The 22124-nt window shown below is 37.2% G+C and overlaps 1 protein-coding gene across 2 annotated transcripts in view; it reads left to right on the forward strand.

The window, feature by feature from the left end:
- LOC145978440 (uncharacterized) overlaps window positions 1-22124 on the forward strand; it is a 59534-nt gene that overhangs the window by 16671 nt on the left and 20739 nt on the right. Inside the window, exons 2-3 of one of the 2 annotated variants that reach the window (XM_083111085.1) lie at window positions 16342-16482; window positions 20597-20769. In XM_083111085.1, coding sequence (XP_082967211.1) covers window positions 16342-16482; window positions 20597-20769 — 314 coding nt within the window. The remainder of the gene's footprint in view (window positions 1-16341; window positions 16483-20596; window positions 20770-22124) is intronic. The other variant, XM_083111094.1, reaches the window with a different exon arrangement.

A 22124-nucleotide genomic window follows, 5' to 3' on the forward strand; every position in this document is an offset into this window, starting at 1 on the left:
CCTCCAGTAGCAATTGAATAGAACCCCTTGATTACAGTGCAATGGCCTTACGACTATACCATCAGAGAGGACCTGTCATTCATGAATTTGATTGTATTTTTTTTTTAAAAAAAGGCTGAAGTTCGTTTTGTTTTATTGTCATTTCATCATGCTGCGAATGTAATTTTTACATGGTTTCATTTCGATTTACGTCTGTTAACACATACTGCAGAATTTTTGCCATTATTTAAGATTTTGTTTAATATTTGCTTTTGTGATTAGGTTAGGCAGGTCAGGTTTGGTTCTCTTAGCATTAAAATAAAGTCCCTACATGCATTCTACTATCGCTTGTCAACAGAGAATACCTTGTCCATGGGAATCGCATGCATAAACAAGAGCTTTAAATAACTCTCTAGCCTTCTTAAACCCGATGGTTCATGGCTGCAGGAACACAGGCCTTCCATCTGTCCCTATCTTGACCAAGATCTATGTACTCTTTTCCATCCCTACCAATTTCCTTTAGGTCTATCTCAACGTTGTCCCTCCATCTTCGTCTTGGTCTTCCTACAGGTCTCTTACCATCAGGTTTCCCAACAAGAATCCTGTAAACTCCTCTTTCCTCTCCCATTCATGCCACATGGCCTGCTCACCTAAGTCTTCTTGATTTAATCATTCTAATAATATCTGGACATGAATACAAATTATATAACCTTCTCCACACACCTGTCTTCTCATCCCTTTTAGGTCCAAAGATTTTCCTAAGGATCTTATTTTCAAATACTCTCAATTTATGTTCCTCTTTCAATGTAAGGGACCAAGTTTCACATCCATATAATACTACAGGCAAAATTATTTTGTATATTTTAACTTTTAGTTTCTTAGATATTAAACGAGAAGACAAAAGTTTATGAAGAGAGAAGTAACATGCATATCCTGAATTAAGCCTACTTTTTATTTCCTCTTTAATATAATTTTCACATGTTAATATTACTAAGTATTTGAATTTGGAAACTGGTTCAAACGAGTTATTATCAATAATTAGATTTTGATTATTATATTTTAGCATTATTTTTGATTGTATTTATATCATCCCCTAATAAGTCTACATCATCTGCATATTCTAACAACTGAGTCAAACCATTTAATTCTAGTCCTTCGTTAGTTCAAGTGTCTGTCTAATGTGAAAAATTTGATCTGTTACGTTTAAATCCACATTGATAATCACCTATAATTTCATTAGCATATGGGGTTAGTCTTGTTAAAAGAATGTTAGTTAATATTTTATATATTGTTGAGAGTAGAGAAATTCCACGGTAATTATTGCAGTTCATTTTATCACCTTGCGTAAGGTAATTTTTTAAAAAAAATCAGCATAAATAACTTTTTTCGAATCCAAGCAGTGCTCATTACTTTAATGAAGATTCAATTTTGTTTGACAATGATTTCCAAAATTCTACGATGATAAAGCCCACTTTAGATGAAAGCATTTGTTTTATATGAAATGTTATTCCTCTCGGTTGAATAGTTATCGGCTTTTAAGAATGTGAAGTGATACATTGGTTATGGCGTAAATGTTAAAGAAAAATGCTAAGGAAAATGCTTTCATCTAAAGCAGACTTGTCTTTCCACTAGGAGAATTTGAAAAAAATCGTAAGACGATCCGTACCATTACCAAAGACTGGATTTGATTACTTCAACCAAGCGTGATAAAACAAACCACTAAAAAAAACACAGTGCAATATCCTGCACATGCACAGTTTAAAACTAGATGAAAGTTGCTCAGTAGCTGGTGAGGCTAGTCACTCAGGTTTCTTTTTATTAATAAGAAATCTGAAAATTATAATTACAAAGTCTGAAGAACCTTACACAACACAAATAATTATTTGAACTTGTACAAAATATGTCTATCGAAAACTTTATCTACCTACTTAAGGGGGAGAGGGACAATTTCCCCCAGGTAATTATATCTCAAGCAGCAGGGGAGCACTGTTTATAACTTAACTCTTTTGGAACCATGTCTGGCTATTTCGTGCACTTGTTTGGCTGTGAACCTTGGCACCCGCCTGCTGCCCCACTATGATGACATCAGTAGCCCTGGTCCACATAGACCAACTTTTGGTATGAGTATACATTTTGCAAGAGACGTGATATTATTATATTGGCTGGGCTGACCACTCCCTCTTACCTCCCAAGCTACTTTTGTATAGCACCGTGACTGAAGGGAAGAAGAACCCTTATTTTCGATTTCATAGAACCGTCAGTGGATTATTGAGATAGGTGATGCCGTCAGATCTACACGGTGAAAACTAGGAATAGATTGTCATCACTTTAAAGTTACGGGTTATAGCAGCAAATCTCCCCCCCCCCCCCTCCTTGACAACATAAATTTCCTAATTCTATCTCCTTGAAAGTCAACTTTAGCTCAATTTAAGGTGAAATTAGGTATTTTATGCTCATCAGGTTTGGCAACACTGCCAGATTGGTCGTAGGAGGCAAGGAGAAATGCATTATGCTTATCAGGGAATTATTTTATTAATTTTCTTAAGAATGTCAACCTTCCGATGGTAGAATAAAACCAGTGGCGAAGATATAGTTAGTGCAAGTAATGCAGGCACTTCTTGCACTATTGAAATATTATTTAATGTACTTTATGCCAAGTGCCTTATTTAGTTTCTATTGCACTAGATTTCGTGAAATTTTACTGCCGCAAACTCTCTCAGCAGCCTGTTGGCAAGCAGCAACCTTTCTGCTTGCAGCAGGGTTTGAAAAAACCCGACCCTCCTGGCCATGGTGGGTTTAATCATTTTTTTTTTGAGCAGGGGGTTGTCGAGCTTTTATAAATAAAATGTGAATACATGTAATAACTCACATTTGTAATTGCCACTCAACCTACCCACTGTACTTCGCTGCCTGGCACACCAACTAGCAGACCACAACAAACTGCTAAACAATAGTAATGTTTATTTTTTGTGCTTTATTCCTGGTTACCTCTGTGGATAGCAAGTTTGTATGTTTGAATTGATATTAGCAGATGTATCAATACTGGATACATTACGATATAAGATACATTACGACTTTTGTCAGAAGCATCAAGAGATCATTGCAAGTGTAACGAATGTATTCAATATTGAGCAAACATAAATATGTTACTGTTCAACATACATATTGAAATCTTTTTTGTAAAGTACCTGCAGAATCTACACCGTCAAGCATCGAAAGCCCACGGGTACCTGGAAGGCGTTGCAAGTCGATGCTCGCTTATCTTCAGCGAACGCTCATTCAAGTTTTGCACAGTCTCCAGATACGTGAGTCACGCAGTCACCGTTGCTAGCTTTTAGATTCTAAACTGGTCAAGGAGCACGTAAAATGTTCATCACGTTTTTATCAATTTGAAATTGCAGACATTTATTCCTTGGTAGAAAACATTTTTATCACTCACACCCAGTGGCGGCGATTGGGTTCCAAAACTAGGGGGCCAAGGTGTAAGAGTTTGGGGGAGAAGGGGCCAAGGACAGTTTAATGTCTCTTGGTAAGTAAGGTTAGCGTGGTGCAAAAATGGCAAAAAGTAGAGGCACCTACCCCCTCTTGGCCCCGCCGCCACTGCTGACACCTGTAAAGGAGTACGAACCAAGTTTTGCAAGAAGTGCCTTCGTAAATATTTTGGGACTTTGTGTGACCGGTGGTTGTTGTACATTAAACATTTTTTGGGAGCGCTCCCTTATGGTGCAGTGTTTGTGTCATCACCTTGTATTCAAGGGGTCCCGGGTTCGATACCCAGTCGAGGCATATGGTGGTACGGATCCCACTTTAAACTGTATGTCCAGTCCCGATTAGCCTTATTGTGTGTAAAGTGACCAAATAAATGAATCAATCGATTAAACAGATTTTCTCTCTGGTGTAATTTTGTCAATTCAATATCCGAACACTAAGGCACGATGGTCCATAAAATGGAACATGAAATCAGAATTTGCATTATAAAAGGTTTTTGAATATTGTCATCTCTTTCAACAAATTGTCGTTCACTTATGTTGTTGCTAGTTATCTAGTTCTACAGACCGCATTGATACTAATACAATGCAAAATATAATTGTTAGTTTGTATCTTCGTATGGGTGCAAATAGCAGGCTATTTACACATTTCAACAAACAAACGACCTAAAAATGAAACCGAGAGAAGATTTACGATTTCAAGTCCAGAAAAGTGACATAAAAGGAACAGGACACATAAACCTATTTCAAGACCTTTGAAACAAATTTGGAAAATATGTGGTAGTTGGTTTGACATAACAATGAAATTAGCTTGAGAAGTCACAAAATCTTAGATACAGTGGCATAGCAACATATCGCGAGGCCCTGAGCGAGATTAGAATGCAAGCCCCCATCCGTTCTTTAAGTTTGAAATATCAATGTGAATCGATACACAGTCATCAAGAAAACGTCAGCAAGTTATCATATAGGCCTATATATAATAATAAAAATAATAAAATTTCTGACGAAAATTATATTTAATAGTATGCGACAAAAAAATTTACCCAAATTTGCCCATTACGGAGGCAATAGCTGCATCTGAAGTTGTAGAAAGGAAGGGAGAACTAACCATGCCCTTCTTCAGTTCAAAACAACGGAAGCATTTAAATGCCCCTTACTTTGCTCAGTTTGAGCTGCTTTATCATTAACATATTCAAATTGGGTAGCCTATACAAGGTCACGAGACAGAAAGAAAAACCAAGACAAAGCACTTTTTATACAAGAATAGAATAAATGGATAAAAATGTCCAATCAATTTTTGCATTAATGTTTCAAATGAGAAATGATAATTATTTTGACTTTTCGGGGCCCCTTAGGTTTAGTGCTCCCACCCGCCTCTGATTTGACGTATTCATTCAAATTATGACATTAATCTAGAATATAAAACCAGATTTAAAAAAAAGTTTTAATTTTATTGCCCACAAAAATTAACCTTTTCTATTTTTCTCACTTCCATTTATTACATTTTTCGTATCAACCTCATGGGACGCAAAGCCCCTACATGCACGAGGCCCAGGCTGGTCACACACTTTGCCCACCCCTTGCTACGCCAATGGTTATACAAACTGAAGGCACCTGCGTCTTGCAGAAATTAAAATATTTCCATGTGTAGTGAAATATAATGGCCATTGGCAACACTGACAGTAGTCCTCGCGTCTACCTGCAGGAACTACAGCGAGTCTCACGGGTCTTCTTAGGACCCAGGTAAAGAAAAAGCCTATCAGGCATCGAGACCTATATACAGCTGTGACGTTTAAGCTCGCTGGCGCGATGTCGAGCACCTGGGCTCGACGTTCATGTTGCATATTATTGTAGGCGTGCCTCCTCACAGACGTTTTTTTTTCCGGGTCTTGTGCAGGTCTCTATACACATCTTCGTAGTTATGATCTGCCTTCGAGTAAGCTATTATTCTTTGACATGTTGAAATTCACATATCGTATGTTTATGGAAAATGGCAAATTGTTATGAAGGAAAGTTACTCATTTAGATTTTAACAAGAAATAGCAGTTCGTTGTGTTTTTTTTTTTTACTGAAAGCTCTTGTTTTAAAAACATCTGCCAGTGTTTCCTAAATAGTAGCAGCTAATCTTTCATGTTTGCAATGTATGAGCAGTCAATACTAGATGTTATAGATTTCATTGGTATTTCAAAAACAAACTTTTTATCAATACCACCTTCAGTTGTGAAGTTTGTTTTGTTCAGTGTGCTAATTCATGAGTGTAGCTTTTTCCAGATATTAAATTTGAATTTGAGAAATATTTAGTTTAGCAATGTTGTAATCAACAAAACAGTGATATATGTATCTGTCTCTTATAAAGTTAATTTGGTAAATATGCGATATCGCCCGAACGGATTTCTTCAAATTTACAGGAGAAACTACTTACTGAAATGAGTTTCTGTAGCATTGTCGAAGTTTTTCGAGTTATTTTCTTTCGCGGAAACTGAAAACTTCACCACAGAATGCTGCAGAACAAGAAATAATCACTATTTATGTAGGGAACTTGCATTTTCTGACATTATGCCGTTGTTTCCATTATGTACCTGCAGATGGTGCGAGCGTCGAAAGTCACGCGGTCTCACCAGTGTTTCCTACGATAATTTTCTTCTTCTTTTTTTAACTATGCTTACCTAACCCAGCCCAGCCTAACCTAACATTGCTGGAAATGGTCCGTGGGAATATCGTGAATGTTTTTGGGGTTATCGTGAATGTTTTTTGGGGCTATCCGTCAGAAGAAGGTTGAAACACTGCATACCCACTCCAAATCGACAAAACACAAGGACGACGCATGATGATCCATTACGAGTGCATATTGTCTGTTACCCAAGCAGAACAAGGAATACAAATAATGACTCGTAATATGAAAAGTTGACACTATTTTATGGAAAAAGGCATAACTTCACCTTAAAGAATCTTCCGCAATACAGAATAGGTAAGTATCAATGCTAAAATTAACGAAATAAACGAGTGAGAGGTGTTCAGGCGATATCGTATATTTACCGTTAATTTTACTGGTACCCAGAATTTTTTTGTTCGTGCTCAGTATGAAAACAAATATTTAAGTTACAACTTACTGAATGTGCATTTCTTCATTGTTTATAAGCACCCAAATAATAATGGAGTGGTACTTACAGTTTTGGAGCTCCCATAATACATAGTTACCTTAATTTAAAATTAACTAGTATTTTCTTTTTCAAGCCACTTGTTACAAAATTACAAGTAATTCACGAGCCAGATTTTGTGTGTGTGTGTGCGTTTGCAAATACGGGGTAAGAAAAACCATGAATAAACTTATATAAAGCTACATATTTAAAATGAGACCTTAAAACACCTAATTCATTATTTAATATAAGCCTGAATTAAAAGTAATTCATTTTTTAAGACACATGGAAATAGCCATCAGTCAGCTCCAGTCATCTTTACAAATTTGCATTATGTGTTTTTATTTAATTTTTCACCAAAATACAGAAAAAAACACATCCTATAGCTGCCTGAGGTCCCAGGTTTGAAACCTGGCCGGGGCATGGGTGCTCTTTGTGAGTGCCCTTTTAACAATTTCATCGTATCATCACTCATCCTCATCTTTGTGATTAGTCAAAAGTGTCAGAAAAGTGAAGCAAGTTAAACCAAGTCAATATGTACTCGTTATTTTTTTTAAAAAGTAATTGAAATTTTTACAAGCGAACTCTGAAAATTCAGGTGCCAGGTAAAAATTTGCAGGTGCCATGGCAACTGGTCACTCTGTATTTTTCTAACCCTGAATATAACTAGTGTATTAAAATCTTGAAATCCACATTCGAAGATTTAAATAATTGACAGTCAGCTGTATCAACAAATACCTTGAAAAAGAAATATATATTTTTTAACATGATAATAATTATATTGTGTGTGTGTGCATGTATTGTAAGAGCACTGGGTCAGGAACATATACACAAAGGTGTTGCAAATCCCTGCAGTTGCTAATGTTTCCCTCAGCAAAACTTTCAGTTCCTCTGTATTGCATTCATTACTCAAAAGTAATGTGTGGAAAACCTTGCTCTCATTTTTTTCTGTCCGAAAATTGGTGGTATAATTATAATTTATAATTGGAGATTTTAAATGTGCACACACACACACAAGTCTGGAATCTAGTTGTGGATTTTTTGGACAATATGTATTATTAGTTGTAGGTAATGAGATCTTATATGACAGGTAAATAAGGATATAAACATAGGCTAACAGACAAAGTTTGGGATTTGGTATAATATTTGCTACTAGCATGAATATAAAGACAAAGTATTCTTCTGTGTGTTGAGATCATGACTTACATATATTTCTCTTTATGAGTACTTTTATGCTGCATATATATTTCCATGGAACAATAATGTTCCTTACCTTCCAATTTGGCACACACAGGTTTACCCTCCATAACCCGCACAAAGGCACTGAGTGCCGCCTTTTTTAAAATTTTGAATTATTTTCCTTACCAGTGAAATAATAGTCGGGAAAGCACTAGGTAACCTATCTACACTATACCCATGAAAACATAGAGGCATTCGCACCTTTTTTCTGGTGTTCTTTCAGTTGCTTACACACCTCTGAAGTGACCTGTCTGGTCCCCCTTTGGCGGCACTCAGTACCACAGGCAGGAACATTTCCTACTTTAAATCAGCATGCCAGAAATGAATTTGGTGGAATTAAGAAGAATAAAATGACGGTACATTGTTGAGAATGTAGATTACTTGTCTGGAGAAACCATATGAAATGTCAGAGTTGTCAAAATAACTATATTGAAAAGTGACAACATTCTTTTCCTTTTATTTGAGTCATTTATAACACCATTAAGCCTTGTTTTCATGCTAACCAAAAACTCAATATGCTGACCAAGGCAGAATATATTTTATTTTAAATCATAAACTAAACGTTACGTTTCCACCTTCTAGCAAGGTCTTCTCAGACTCTGTACCAAATACAAATGAAATAAGGTACAAAGCAGGAAGATATATATACACAAAAATCACTCCCCTCGAGACACATGATTATTAGAAAGTTATTTATCTGGAACATTCCTTTCCAGGTGTTCCAGCAGGTGGCCTTCTCCTGCCAATTGTTGTTTCACCTGGAATGTGAAAACTCACCATTGCTGGAACTCGAAATAGAAGAAGAAGACAAGATAAGCTACCTAGATATATTGATGAAAAGGAAGAGAGGACAAGAAATTGAAACCACTTGGCATCAGAAGTGTGCAGCAGGGGTATTCTGTCACAAAAGAAGTGATGTAAGTGAGGTGACAGTAAACAATTTTATAAAGAATATGGAGGACAGAACCAAGAAAATATGCACGAAAGAATGTGAAAAGGAAGGCAAAATAAATAGCCTATGAAAACAGCTTGAAAAGAATGGCTACAAAGAGGAGGATAGACTGGACATAAACAGAAGAAGGAAGAAAAGTGACAGGGGGGAAGAGGAAGAGAATTGAAAAAAGAGGTGGTTTGGCATAAGGCGTATGGGGAAGACCATGGAAAAGTTATGCAAAGTGCTTAGGAAAGCGGGCATTAAGAATAGCGAAGAATGCAAACAAGAAAAAGGAAAACAGAGAAGAGGAAGAGGAAGGGATTGTCTACGAAGTGAAGTGTAAAGAATGTCAGTGTGTGTACATAGGAGAAATGAAAAAGAGGCTGAAAGACAGGTTGAATGAACATAAGGGTGATGTACGACTTGAGAGAGAGAGAGAGAGAGAGAGGCGATATTTAAGCACACAAGAGAAACACAACATGACATAGAGTGGGATGAGGCTAAGCAGATAGGAAGCGAGAAGAGAATACTAGTGAGAAAATGGAAGGAGGCCAAGGAAATAGAAAAGAAAGGTGAAGAAGACACAATGAACTGGAATGAGGGGCTGAAGATAAACAAAGAATGGAAGAAGGTGTTAGAAAGTGTGGAAAGGACAAGATCGAAGGAGGAGAGAAGAAGGAAGAGGAATGAAGAAAGAGAGATAAGGAAAAGAGCTTGACATAAGGAGCCCAACTATGTTCCAGCTGAAAAGAAATGTTTATCTAAATCACCTGTCAGGTGAAACAACAATTGACAGGAGAAGGCCACCTGCTGGAACACCTGGAAAGGAATGTTCCAGATAAACAACTTTCTAATAATCTTGTGTCTGGAGGGGAGTGATTTTTGTGTATACAGGGTGTTAATTTTAACTTGACATATGAAAATAACGGGAGTGATATGCATGTGAGGAAAATTTGGTCCAAACAAACCATGATCCTTGTCGGGGGGGGGGGGAGTTAATGGCGTACAAATGAGCCCCCGCACAGGGCCCCCCTGGGGGGCAGGGGTGGCACGTTGTGTTTTTCAAATAGGAACCCCCGAATTTTGTTTCATTTTGGGATTCGCGGAGTCAAAATAAACAATAATTATGCTTGACATGGGTGCAACAACATGCGAAATAAAAAAGATATGGCCATGTGTATGTTTGGAAACACGTAAATGTCGTGCATGGAAAAATGGTAACAGGCCCCCACGAAAATACGAAGAATGGCGTGTGCAGAGGAAAATTTCATTGCTGTCGATGGTGTCATTGAAGAGTGGAAGAAGTATCAAAAGAAGAGTGCGGAGGGGATAGGGGGAGGGGGCAGCATGCAAGGAACAAAGTGGAAATACATCTGCTGGATTAATGCAGATGCCAAGGATATGAGGGAAACAAAATAACGAACTGTTCCTGTGCCAGAAAAGTGAAGTGGTAGAGGATGTAAATCGTGTTTCCAGAACTCACGCGAAGAGTATGTTATCGCCACCGACGTTGTCGGATCAGCTGTGTTATCAGATGCCAGCCACACGTAAGGTACAAACTAGACCATTTGACCTTGCGCTGAAGTCAGCTCTCTGTGCCAGTGTTTGCTTGGGGAAATAGGTGGTTATTGGGCGTGAGTGCTTCAGAAGGTTAGTTGACGTGCCCGTGTTCGAAGCGAGTGCAGGGTAAAAGTGCAGGTATACCTAGGACGATGGAGCGTGTATCTGTGGAAGACAGAATTGAAATGATATTCATGTATGGTGAATGTCGACGGAATGTGGACAATGCTGTCACCGAATATGCCAAACGCTATCCGAACAGAGTGCGTTCGCGGTCGACTTTCGCCAGGGTTGTCAAGCAATTTGCAACAGTAGGAAGCGTGTGTCCGCAACAAAGAAGGCATCGTAGAACTGTCACTGGGGAAAATAATGAAATCGCTGTATTAGCTGCAGTGGCGTATGATCCCCATTCCAGCACGCGTAACATAGCTCGCCAGAGTGGGATGTCCCATGTCAGTGTTTGGAACATACTCAAGAGGCACAAGTTTCACCCGTACCATGTGTCCCTGCACCAGGAACTTCATGGTGATGATTCTCGTGCACGGATGGTGTTTTGTGAATGGACACATGGACAAATACATCGAAATCCGGCATTCTTTCGGGACGTTCTGTTCTCCAACGAAGCAACATTCATAAACCATGGCCAGGTTAACCGGCACAACATGCACTACTGGAGTGCCGACAACCCACACTGGTAGCGTGAAGTTGAACATCAACGCTCGTGGTCAGTACATTGAATGGGCGAAAGTATCGCAATTTCTTGCAGGACGAACTACCGATATTGCTGGAGGATCTAAGCCTTGCACAGCGACAGGCCATGTGGTATCAGCATGATGGTTGTCCTGCGCATTATGCTGCCATAGCTCAGGAAGTATTAACACGCAAGTTCCATCATCGCTGGATCGGACGACGTGGTCCTGTCAATTGGCCGGCTAGATCACCAGACCTTACTGCGCCAGATTTCTTTTTGTGGGGTTTTCTTAAAGGAATGGTGTATCAAACTGTACCCACAACGCGCAACGACATGATGCAACGAATACGAAATGCTTGCACACAAATTGATGCTGCCACACTTTTGCGTTGTGAACAGTCATTTCATGCAAGAATAAATAAATGTATCGACGTTCATGGTCACCATTTCGAGCATTTGTTGTGTAAGGCATGTATGCCCACGTACCACCCCACCCCCACAGTTGAGAGGCAAGGGGACTCACTTGAAACAAGCACCCCACACGTGAGAGGCAAGGGAACTCACGTGAAACAAGCACCCCACAGGTGAGAGGCAAGGAGACTCACGTGAAACAAGCACCCCACAGGTGAGAGGCAAGGAGACTCACGTGAAACAAGCACCCCACAGGTGAGAGGCAAGGAAACTCCCTTGAAACAAGCACTCCACAGGTTCGAGGGTAATAGTATTTGCATTCCATCCTTCCCATCTCCTACATTTTTCTGGCATCCCTGAATAAGTTTTGTGTTTCCCTCATCTCCATGCCATCTGCATTAATCCAGCAGATGTATTTCCACTTTGTTCCTTGCATGCTGCCCCGTCCCCCTATCCCCTCCGCACTCTTCTTTTGGTACTTCTTCCACTCTTCAATGACACCATCGACAGCAATGAAATTTTCCTCTGCACATGCCATTCTTCGTATTTTCGTGGTGGCCTGCTACCGTTTTTCCATGCACGACATTTATGTGTTTCCAAACATACACATGGCCATATCTTTTTTATTTTGCATGTTGTTGCACCCATGTCAAGCATAATTATTATTTATTTTGACTCCGCGAATCCCAAAATGAAACAAAATTCGGGGGTTCGTATTTGAAAAACACAACGTGCCACCCCTGCCCCCCAGGGGGGTCCTGTGCGGGGGCTCATTTGTACGCCATTAACTCTCCCCCCCCCCCCCCCCCCCGACAAGGATCATGGTTTGTTTGGACCAAATTTTCCTCACATGCATATCACTCCCGCTATTTTCATATGTCAAGTTAAAATTAACACCTGTATATATCTTCCTGTTTTGTACCTTATTTCATTTGTATTTGGTGCAGAGTCTGAAGAATACCTTGCTAGAAGATTGAAATGTAACATTTAGTTTGTTTTAAAATAAAATAAATTCTAGCTTGGTCAGCATATTGAGTTTTTGGTTATTTGAGTCAGTATGTCTTTTTTTTTTATGTATATCTCGTAAAAGTAGGAGAACCATATTGAGATTTGAATATTTTAAAAGTATTTTGTAAGTTGCTTTGCGTTGTGTTTCATACATTTTATTTGTTTTTGTGCGAGTCAATAAGTATTTGACTGAGAATTTTGGAACAAATTAATCCTTTCTAAGCCCATATAAGTTGTACGATTTTAATTTGTTTTGAAAAATATGTTGAAAACTTTGTGAATACTGAGTTGACATCCAGATACATCACTTCGGAACATGATGCATGGAACACAATAGTGTCATCAACTCACTTCCGATGAAAAGTGGAGACAAGACAGTATTCAGTCAGTAGTGTCAAACTCGGATGATATTTATAATGCAAAAAACAATTTTTATAGCATTGATATTCAGATACTGAGTCTGATTGGATCTCTATTTACAAATCATATACAGGGTGTCATTTTAATGGCGCCCACGGACCACGGAAACGTATAGAGGACATCAAAACAAACAACTTTTCTCCGTAACATTTTTCTCGTTGGTGCGTCGTTTCGGCACTACAGTAGTTCAAAAAAGCCTGTTTTGCCGCCTGAATGCTGGCAACCACACACGACATTTGATTGCATTGGTGACGTCATATCTCGTCGTGAAGCGATGCGTTCCATGGTTGCCAGGAACACACATACTCTGTGAAAAAATCACATGGCTACAATCAGCCACATTAACACAAAACGAGAAAGCACGTTTTGTAACCTAACAGGAAGTAAACAAACGATACGAAAAATAGTAGAAAGAAAATAGAATTCAAGTGGAAGTGGTCATATCGAATTTTGTCTCAGCTTACATGTCAAATATTTGCAAATCTAGTTACCAAGTTGGCATCTACAATTTAGTCTAGCCACTTCGTTTTTCTGATACTAGTTGAACAGATGACAAAATAGAAATGAAATAATTCAAAATTCCAAAAGGTAAGCAACAGATAATATAATGTATATTCAGAGTATTATGAGGCAAGTGGCAAAAATGATTGAAAATACAGGGATATAAGTAGTAGTAATACAAGCTCTAAGACGACTATGTGTTTATCTATGCACCCGATACACATGTAATAGTTTGCAAATGTGAACAGGGCAGTATATTCGTTACTGATTCATCATTACGTTTAGTGTTGCCCACGAGACGGGACAAGCGTTTCAAAATTCGAGATGAGAAGAGACTGACCACCTGTCTCGTCTCATTTTCGAGACGAGACACGGGACGGGCCGAGACGGCTCGTGAAAAGTCTCGTCTCGTCTCGAAAGTCTCGAAAAAAATACAAACATTATAATTAATCAGTTGCGAATTATTATTTACTCTGAGTAAAGGATATTCTTTGGAAACCCAAATCAGCGTCTATTACATAAAAAAAAGACTATCTTATTTAGTTTTTATACTCTTCCGAAATCCAGTATTACTTCCATTTTTCAATGTATTTAAGCTGTAATAGTACTCCAGATAGAAGTACTTTACTAAATACCGATTCAGATATCTATCTGTATAAAAATATTGTGAGAGAGAAGTATTCTCGATAATTTCTTTGAATGGAAAATTTATGAAAAATATTGTAAACCTTACGAAAATTGCGGGCTTTGTTTTCTTTTCCATAGTAACGAAATTTATTATTTGTTTATCCTTAAAACAGCTTAAATACTGTATATTTAACACCTTTAAAGTAAAAACTACTGCTATAACGTGCAGGATGGTATTTGTAGGGGGGATGGGGGATTTCTCCCCCTCTGGGTACTTGTATCCCCTCTCTGCTTGATAAATTTTATCTATGGGGGGGGGAATGTTATATGGCAAAAAGTCATTATTTCATGCTGTCCCTGCATTACTTTTACGAGACGAGACGGGACAGAACCCTTCGAGACGAGACACGGGACGAGACAAACGTATATTTTCGAGACGAGACAAACGTATATTTTCGAGACGAGACACGAGACGAGACGGCCTTTTCACGAGACGGGACGAGACAGACCAAAGTCTTGTCTCGTCTCGTTTGAAACACTAATTACGTTGTTACTGTGGTTGTAGGTGTTTTATCCGTAATGTAACAACGTGAACCTCGGATACTTCCGTTATCAGCACGAAAGTAGCGCATGGCATCTGGACAAAAACCTGTAGATATCAACCTTGCAACGAGATTTGCAAACATTTGACATATAGTTGGGCGTAAACAGCCACATGTAAGCTGTAAGTCCAATATATTTTTTTTTTGTTGATATTTTAGATGTAGGTGAGACAAAATCCGACATTGACATTTTATTTTGAATACGTTTTTTACCATTTCTCATATCATTGGTTCACTTCGCCCTTCCCCTGCGATGACTGCTGATCTTCTGGCTGGTAGGCTATGATGTTCGGTCTTCTGGACGCGTTTCTCGCTTTGTTTTACAGCTAATAATGTGGTTGGTAGTTTGTCATTTTTCACAAAATTTGTGTGTTCCTTGCAACACTGCCGTGCGCTATTTCGCCGCAGGATATGACGTCACAGGTACGATTAAATGTTGTGTTGGGTTGCCAGCATCCAGGCGGCAAAACGGTCTTTTTTGAACGGCTGTAGCGTCGAATCGACGCACCAACGAGAAAAATGTTACTGGGAAAAGCTGTTTGTTTTAATGTCCTCTATACGAATCTGTGGTCCGTGGGCGCCATTAAAATGACACCCTGTATATTTGAATCAGTTAAAAAATAATGGGGATGATATTTCATATGTCTAAAAGTAACAACATTTATATTCCACAAATTGACATTTTATAAAAGCATGGTAAAATCCAACTTATCATGTTCTCGCTACAAGATAAGTGTGAATGTTCTACCATGTGGCATAAGAAATTTTAATATTAATTTTTTTTAAAAATCTGGAAATCATAAATGACCAAAATAAAATGTGCTTGCATGAGAGAATGTGCATTGTACAAAATCTTGCAGAGAATTCCCAGTGATGAAACAATCTACAATAGGCACCTTAAACTACCGATTAGTTACTTGCAGAGTAGCTAAATGATGTGACAGCACTCTGCAGCTTGAGAATACTGGCCTTGTGCAACAGCATGATGCCTCAAAGGCAAATTAGAATTAATAGCAATGCCTAACGTTGAACCTGAATATGAACATAAAATACTCTTTGTATAATTTAAAACATAATAATCAGAGCCTAGTTTTAAATTGAATAAAATATTGAATGTCATATTCTTAACTTGGTGTGGTCATTAATATACACATGAAACGTTCTTGCGTATCTGTATCCCTGTTTATTTTATTCAATTATTTTTTGTAAGTACTGTAGCCATCTACATTGGAACAAGCTCCGAATAAAATATACAGGTATGCAGATACATAAGCAAGTTTCATGTGTATATTAGTGTCTCACCGTGTCTAAAATCCCATAACATGACATTGAATTGATGTGGTCATCGTACAGGAAATTTTAATTAAGAATTGAACATAAATCTGTGACTAATTCTGTATCTAGTTGTAATAAGAAGCAGATAACTAATAGCTGAAGCCATTGTTCCTGTTTCTAAAAAGATGGGTTTTACTATGGTGCATGTTTTGTTAAAAATGGCTGCTTTCTCTGCTTATTTGTATCAGGGCTAATCAGATATTTTATTTTTCAAATTTTTGTATGTTTTTATGCCAGCTTTTAATGTGTATTAATTCTGCCTTGGGAATTTGCATTATGTGTTATTTGGTAAGGTATAACTACTATATATGTTTTCATATTGGTTATGCGTTATTTAGTTTTGTTTGTTGTTCTTGTTGTGTTTCAGCATAGCTTATGTGTATCTATTGTTATTGTTATTTTATTACAGCTTCCAGAGGTAGAATCTCTTTCTTACTTGGTTTGCGTTCATTGTATCTGCAAACTGGAATTTTTTCTGGAATTTAAGCAGGCTTGCCAACAATCTGGTTCAGTATTAAAGGGCTCGAATGAATCCTTGGAATCTGAAAGGGTAAGTTGTCACTAATATATGTTTTTAAGAATGGCATGTGCTTATTTTTTGTACAAAAGTTTGTTTTGCATAGTAACATAGGGTGAATGTGGACGTGTCTTGCATCAATACTTATATTTTTTGTGCAATGCTTTTTTAGCAAAGGGAGAAGCTCAATGTTGGCTGACTTATAGTTAACTTTTATAAACAAGCAAATGCAACACTGCTATAATTGATCTAAATGTTGTAAATACTTGAAAAGATAATGATAAAATAAATTGTAAATGTTAATTTATTATTTGATTTTAAAAAAAATACTGATGTATTTTTTGTAAAAGTAAGCCTCATTTATGACTTGACATATCTTGTGTCTATCCAAAATTTTCAATTTTATTCATGCTAAGAGACACAGTCCATGTATATGCACTGTTGCATTTACTTAAATTTTGTTCATTGTTTATTGTAGTGATCGCAATTGTATGTTATTCTATGGTAAACAATCTTTTGTTGTTGAATGTAAGAATGTAGCATAGTTGCACATCAAGAGTTGAATAATGTATTGAGAAGAATTTTGTTCTTCAATTAATATGATAAGATATAGCGGAAACACATTTCTTGAAATTTACAGGAGAAAAGACGAGAAAGTACTTACGAAATTTAGTTCTTGTGGACTTTCTGAAGCTGGGAAAAGTGTTTCTTTTTCGAATTGTGCAAGTTATTCGGCCTGTAAATAAGGTATTTTTTGACATTCATGTATCTCCGTAGCACGATAGCTCGTGCCACCATTACCGTCGACTAGGTGAATCAAATGTTCCGTGCGTTCGATTATGTAACCACCTGTCAGTGCAGCAACCACGCGGTAGTTTTACAAGATGACGTGTGAGCAGTTGTTTTTTTTCCAATTCAATTTTCTATGTTCGCCTAACCTAACCTTCTGTGAATGGTTTGTGGATCAATTTTCGCTTAAAAAACTTTTGTGAATAGTTTGTGTGGCATTTATCGGTTCATAAGTTTGGAAACACTGCATATCAGCTGACAATAGACAACGTGAGTCAAAATTTGGCTGCCAATTAGCGACGACCAATAAATACTTATAATGTTAAAAATAACGTTTTATTCGTTAAAAAAATAATCCCAAGTTGAAAAATATTCCGCTATGCATATTAGGTAAGTAGAAATGAATTTTATTTAAAAATAAACGAGTTAAATGTGTTTCCGCTATATCTAACTAGTACCCAAATGTTATTAGGAACTTTGACTTTTCATTTCTCCACTTACAAATCATTGTCACCAACCTTCAGTGCTCTTTTCTTAAAAATAGTTTTATTTTTGTGATGTGTAAATAAATTACAAAAGTATCTCACCTTGCAAGTGGCATGAAAACAGAAAGAACACTAAGATATAACAATTTCTTCATGAAATACAAATTATGTAATCATAAATAACCCCCCTCCCCTTTCTCTCATTTCTTCGTTTCTTAAGTACTTGCAAAGGAAACTCCAGAAAGTTGTCCATGTAGATCTGCATGTATGGTTAGAATGTGGAAACTTTCACAGTAATATTCACTTGTGTGGTGCAGTTAATAAATGAAAGACTTACTGTACATAAGCATACTTTAAAAATAATTATATATATGAAAACCTGAAGGGCTATTAAATAAATGAAAGTAGTGAATAGACAGAGAGACATGAACAAATTAGAAACTTGGAAGATTTCACAGCTCATCATGCAATACTGATGCAAGAGATATATGGGATGGGGAGTATTTCTTTAAAATAAAAAAAAGACCTACATGAGCTAATCCTCTCCCCCGAGAAGTACATAAATATTTACCAGCACAATTTGAATTTTAGTCTTAAATGAAGAGAAGTTACCCCCCTTCCCCTTCACCTTTCCCCAGTAACACCTGCTACCCACCATCTTGTTTCAGAAGACTTAAGGAGAGTGAGTACTGTAATATATATATAATTGGTTTGTTTTGAAATTTCCGTCGAGTTGGCATTTTGGTATTGAATTATGGTAATTTATAAACACAAATCATTATCACACATTAACATTAACTGAAATGAAGAATTTGATATCCTGGATTCTGCTAAATACAGTTTTACATATCATTAAAGAAAATATTGTAAGAGTTTAAAGTTTGTATGTACATGGTAAAGTTGAAAAGACTAGGCAACAAAATTATAGGGGAATAAATTGCACGAATAGAAATGAAGAAATAGAAAGCAGCTAAGTTCTTCACTGTTGTTTTCTTAGTAGAGAGTGTTAACAAGTGTGTGTCTTCAGATAGAACAGATAGTTTGCATGTTACACTAGCTTTAAAGTGCATGCCTGATTTGATTGCTGTGTGGGGAAGCATCCAACTTTTTAAATGGCTTGTAGCATTGCAACAATTCTATCTTCATTACTTCTGCTGAAACAGAAGTTTTTCAAGTGGAAGGGCATTGTGCTTAGTATAAGGTCAAACCAGCACTCAAACTCGCATTTATAAGCAAATACCAATCAATATTTCGGCTCATTTCCAACCTTGGTGTCCAGTTGTCTGTGGGGAGCTGGGTGAAAGTAAACTGCACAGGCAGGATGTTAAAAAAAACATACATTTATTTACCTCTTCAATCATGATGTACTTGTGGTGTGGTGCAGTAAATGCAGTGATAGTATTGAATGGTAAAGTTCAGTGTTTCCACGTTGCTCTTTTTGTTATTGCCCAATTATGTTTGAAGGACATCTGCCTTCATTACCACAGGTTGTGGCATCTCGGATGAAAATGGAGCACAATACAAAGAGGGAAACATAGAAATATGGAACTTTACCACACAATGATTTGCTTAGTTAACATGCTCTCTCTTTATTTTTCCACTAGGGTATTGATATAAAACTTGTATGCTTCTGAATTATTTAGGGGGTTATATAGTGTATAATACACCTATATGATGCATGTACATAATACATTTTGATTACTGAGAGAGATACTTCCTCCCTTCCTTCTTGTGTTTACCAAACAAAATTGTTACACCTTGAGATTTGTGCTTTCGATTGTACATATGATTGACAAAATATATGTTATTGTAAGTGTAAGTGACAGTCTATTATGAGTTTCTAAGATCAAAATATGAGAGGATTGATTCGTTTCTCTGTTTTGCAATGTTATTCATCAGTAGTGTGTGAATTTAGTTTCCTCAGGTAAGGTGTTAATATACAATAATTTGAATAATTTTTCTGGATGTTTTAAATAAGTAGTGCTCCCTATGAATACTATATATGGGGTAAATGCACTTTACAGTGTAGATGATTGGTTACAGTTAACCTTTAGTGGACAATGGGTGATATATATTGACCACACAGGAATTTCCGTTGAGGACAGATGGGAGATATATCAACCTGCACCTCGAGGCAGTAATATATATGCAAGAGCTGAACTTGACTCATATGAATGCTTCAGAAAGTGTTGGTTGAAATTAATCACTTATTGCGTTTTGATTGGTTATGTTTTGTAGTGTGAGTATCCTGGTTGTGAGAACTATGATTAATGGTAGAGTAAGAATTTATGAAAATTATAATGAAAGTGTGGCTATTTTTCAATACTTAAATATATAATTCAAGTAAATGTAAAAATCAGTGTTTATTTCATTGTTATATTCTCATAAATTAACTTCATAACTGATAGCAAAGCTGTACTAAATGTCACATTAGGACAGATATGGAATCATCTGTTGTAATCATATGTGCAGAATTTATAATTGCTGAATAGTCTGAAGTATTAATATCTGTATCAGTAGGAATCTACAAGATTTATTGATCTATTATGTTTTGTAATATTTAGATTTCAGCAGTTTCTTGCAGCAACTGTTAACATTTTTCACTTAAGAATAGTTTTCTATTTGAAACATGTGAAGTCACAGATATTTCTCAAACAATATTGCCAGCTGTTGAATTAAGGAGAATTTATTCACATCATTTTACTTATATGTAGCGTCTCTTGGTAGTTGAACCATGCAGAATTTTGTTATTGTTTCAAAACAGCTGCATATCTGCAAGAAAACCTGTTTCAAATATCCATAAAATTAAAATAGATTTCAATATTTTGAGACATTCTTTGAAATATACATATAATCCTTCTTTTTAATTGCAGCATGTGATAAAGAAAGGATTCAGGCAGTACAAGCATGTGAAACGAAGAAAGGCACGATGGTATTTAAGAAAGAAATACAGAAGTTTGGTGAATTGTGCAAAAAGAAACTATATGAGGCACCGTTTCCCAAACAAAAAGGCTGTTGTGATACCAAGGATACCTCCTGCAAAGCGGTAATAAGAAACTGTGTTTACAACTTCCTCATACTCTCCCTGTTTGTTATATTAATACTGAAATGTGCATGTTGTTTGAACTCTGCAAGTTCAACTCTTCATCAGTGAACAACACTTACATGGGTTAAAAATCAAGAGTTAAATTATAAACACATTCTAATATGGGTGGACATTTAAAACATTTTCCTTTCGCATGCACATGAAAAACAAAGGCAAATGTGTACAAACGGAGATTGTAAAAGTTTATCAGTGGCAGCGGTGGCTCAGTCAGTAACGCGTCTGACTACCATGCTAAAGGTCCCGGGTTCGATCCCCCGGCCGGTTCAAATCCGGGAACTTTTCTAACGATGGAAGCGGCCCCGGCGCTCACCCAGCGTCGAATAACATGGGTACCTGGGGGAAACCTTAGGGGGTAAAGGCAGTCAGGGGCGTGATGCTGATCACATCACCCCCACGCACGACCGGATCATGAAAGTGTGGGGCGTTACCCCCACACCCCCTATATGCCTTCATGGCGGCGTAGTGCTATGCACAGGGAAGCACTTTTTTACTTTTTTTTTATCAGTAACTCTAATGCCAGATGTAACACACATGTTACATGGAGTGTTTTTGACTTTTGGAACACACTGTGACTCTGGTAATGCTCAGAGATGCATGTTTTAGGTGCTACACGAGCCTGGAGGTATCTCATTAGTAATTAGTTTAGTTTAATTTGATTCTGGCTATATTTCCTGCTGAAAACAAGCACAACTTTTACATTCGAACCCTCATGTTCCGCCTTTGCCTGCGTGGAGGCCCGATGAAGTTCATAATAATAATATTTTTTTTTACTTTCATCTGCTTCAGTTTGATTTTTTTTTATCCATAGGCTTGTAGTCTAGTCTGTATTGAAGCATTCATAGTTTCCAAGACATAACATTTTTATTAAAAACCTTTCGGATGTTTAATTTTTTTGCTTTAAATACGACTAATGTTGGTGCCTGCACACAGAAAATCAGCCTTGTCATTTAAGGGATGAAGTATGAATAAACCTGATCAGGTTTCTGGAGCATATACTCATATTCTGATATGATTAAAATGAGAACGCACACACATTCTCAGTAAATTGAACAGGGGTTACACACGTGTGTAAGCGTGAATGTTCCGAGGCAATGAGAAAGGTGAAATATCTATGAGAAATTGCTAAGTTGGAAACTATTTGAAGGACTTTATTATTAATTGGAAAATTAATAAGTAGCCAACAGATATTTCAACACTTTAAATGTGCTCCTCGGGTAACTTTTGAACAACACAATTGTTCACTTAATCAAATTTGGGTCTCCCCGATGGCGCAGTGGTAGCGTTGTTGCCTTGTA

The sequence above is a fragment of the Lepisma saccharinum genome, chromosome 1, assembly GCF_977018435.1.
Source record: "Lepisma saccharinum chromosome 1, izLepSacc3.1, whole genome shotgun sequence".
Lineage (NCBI taxonomy): Eukaryota > Metazoa > Arthropoda > Insecta > Zygentoma > Lepismatidae > Lepisma > Lepisma saccharinum.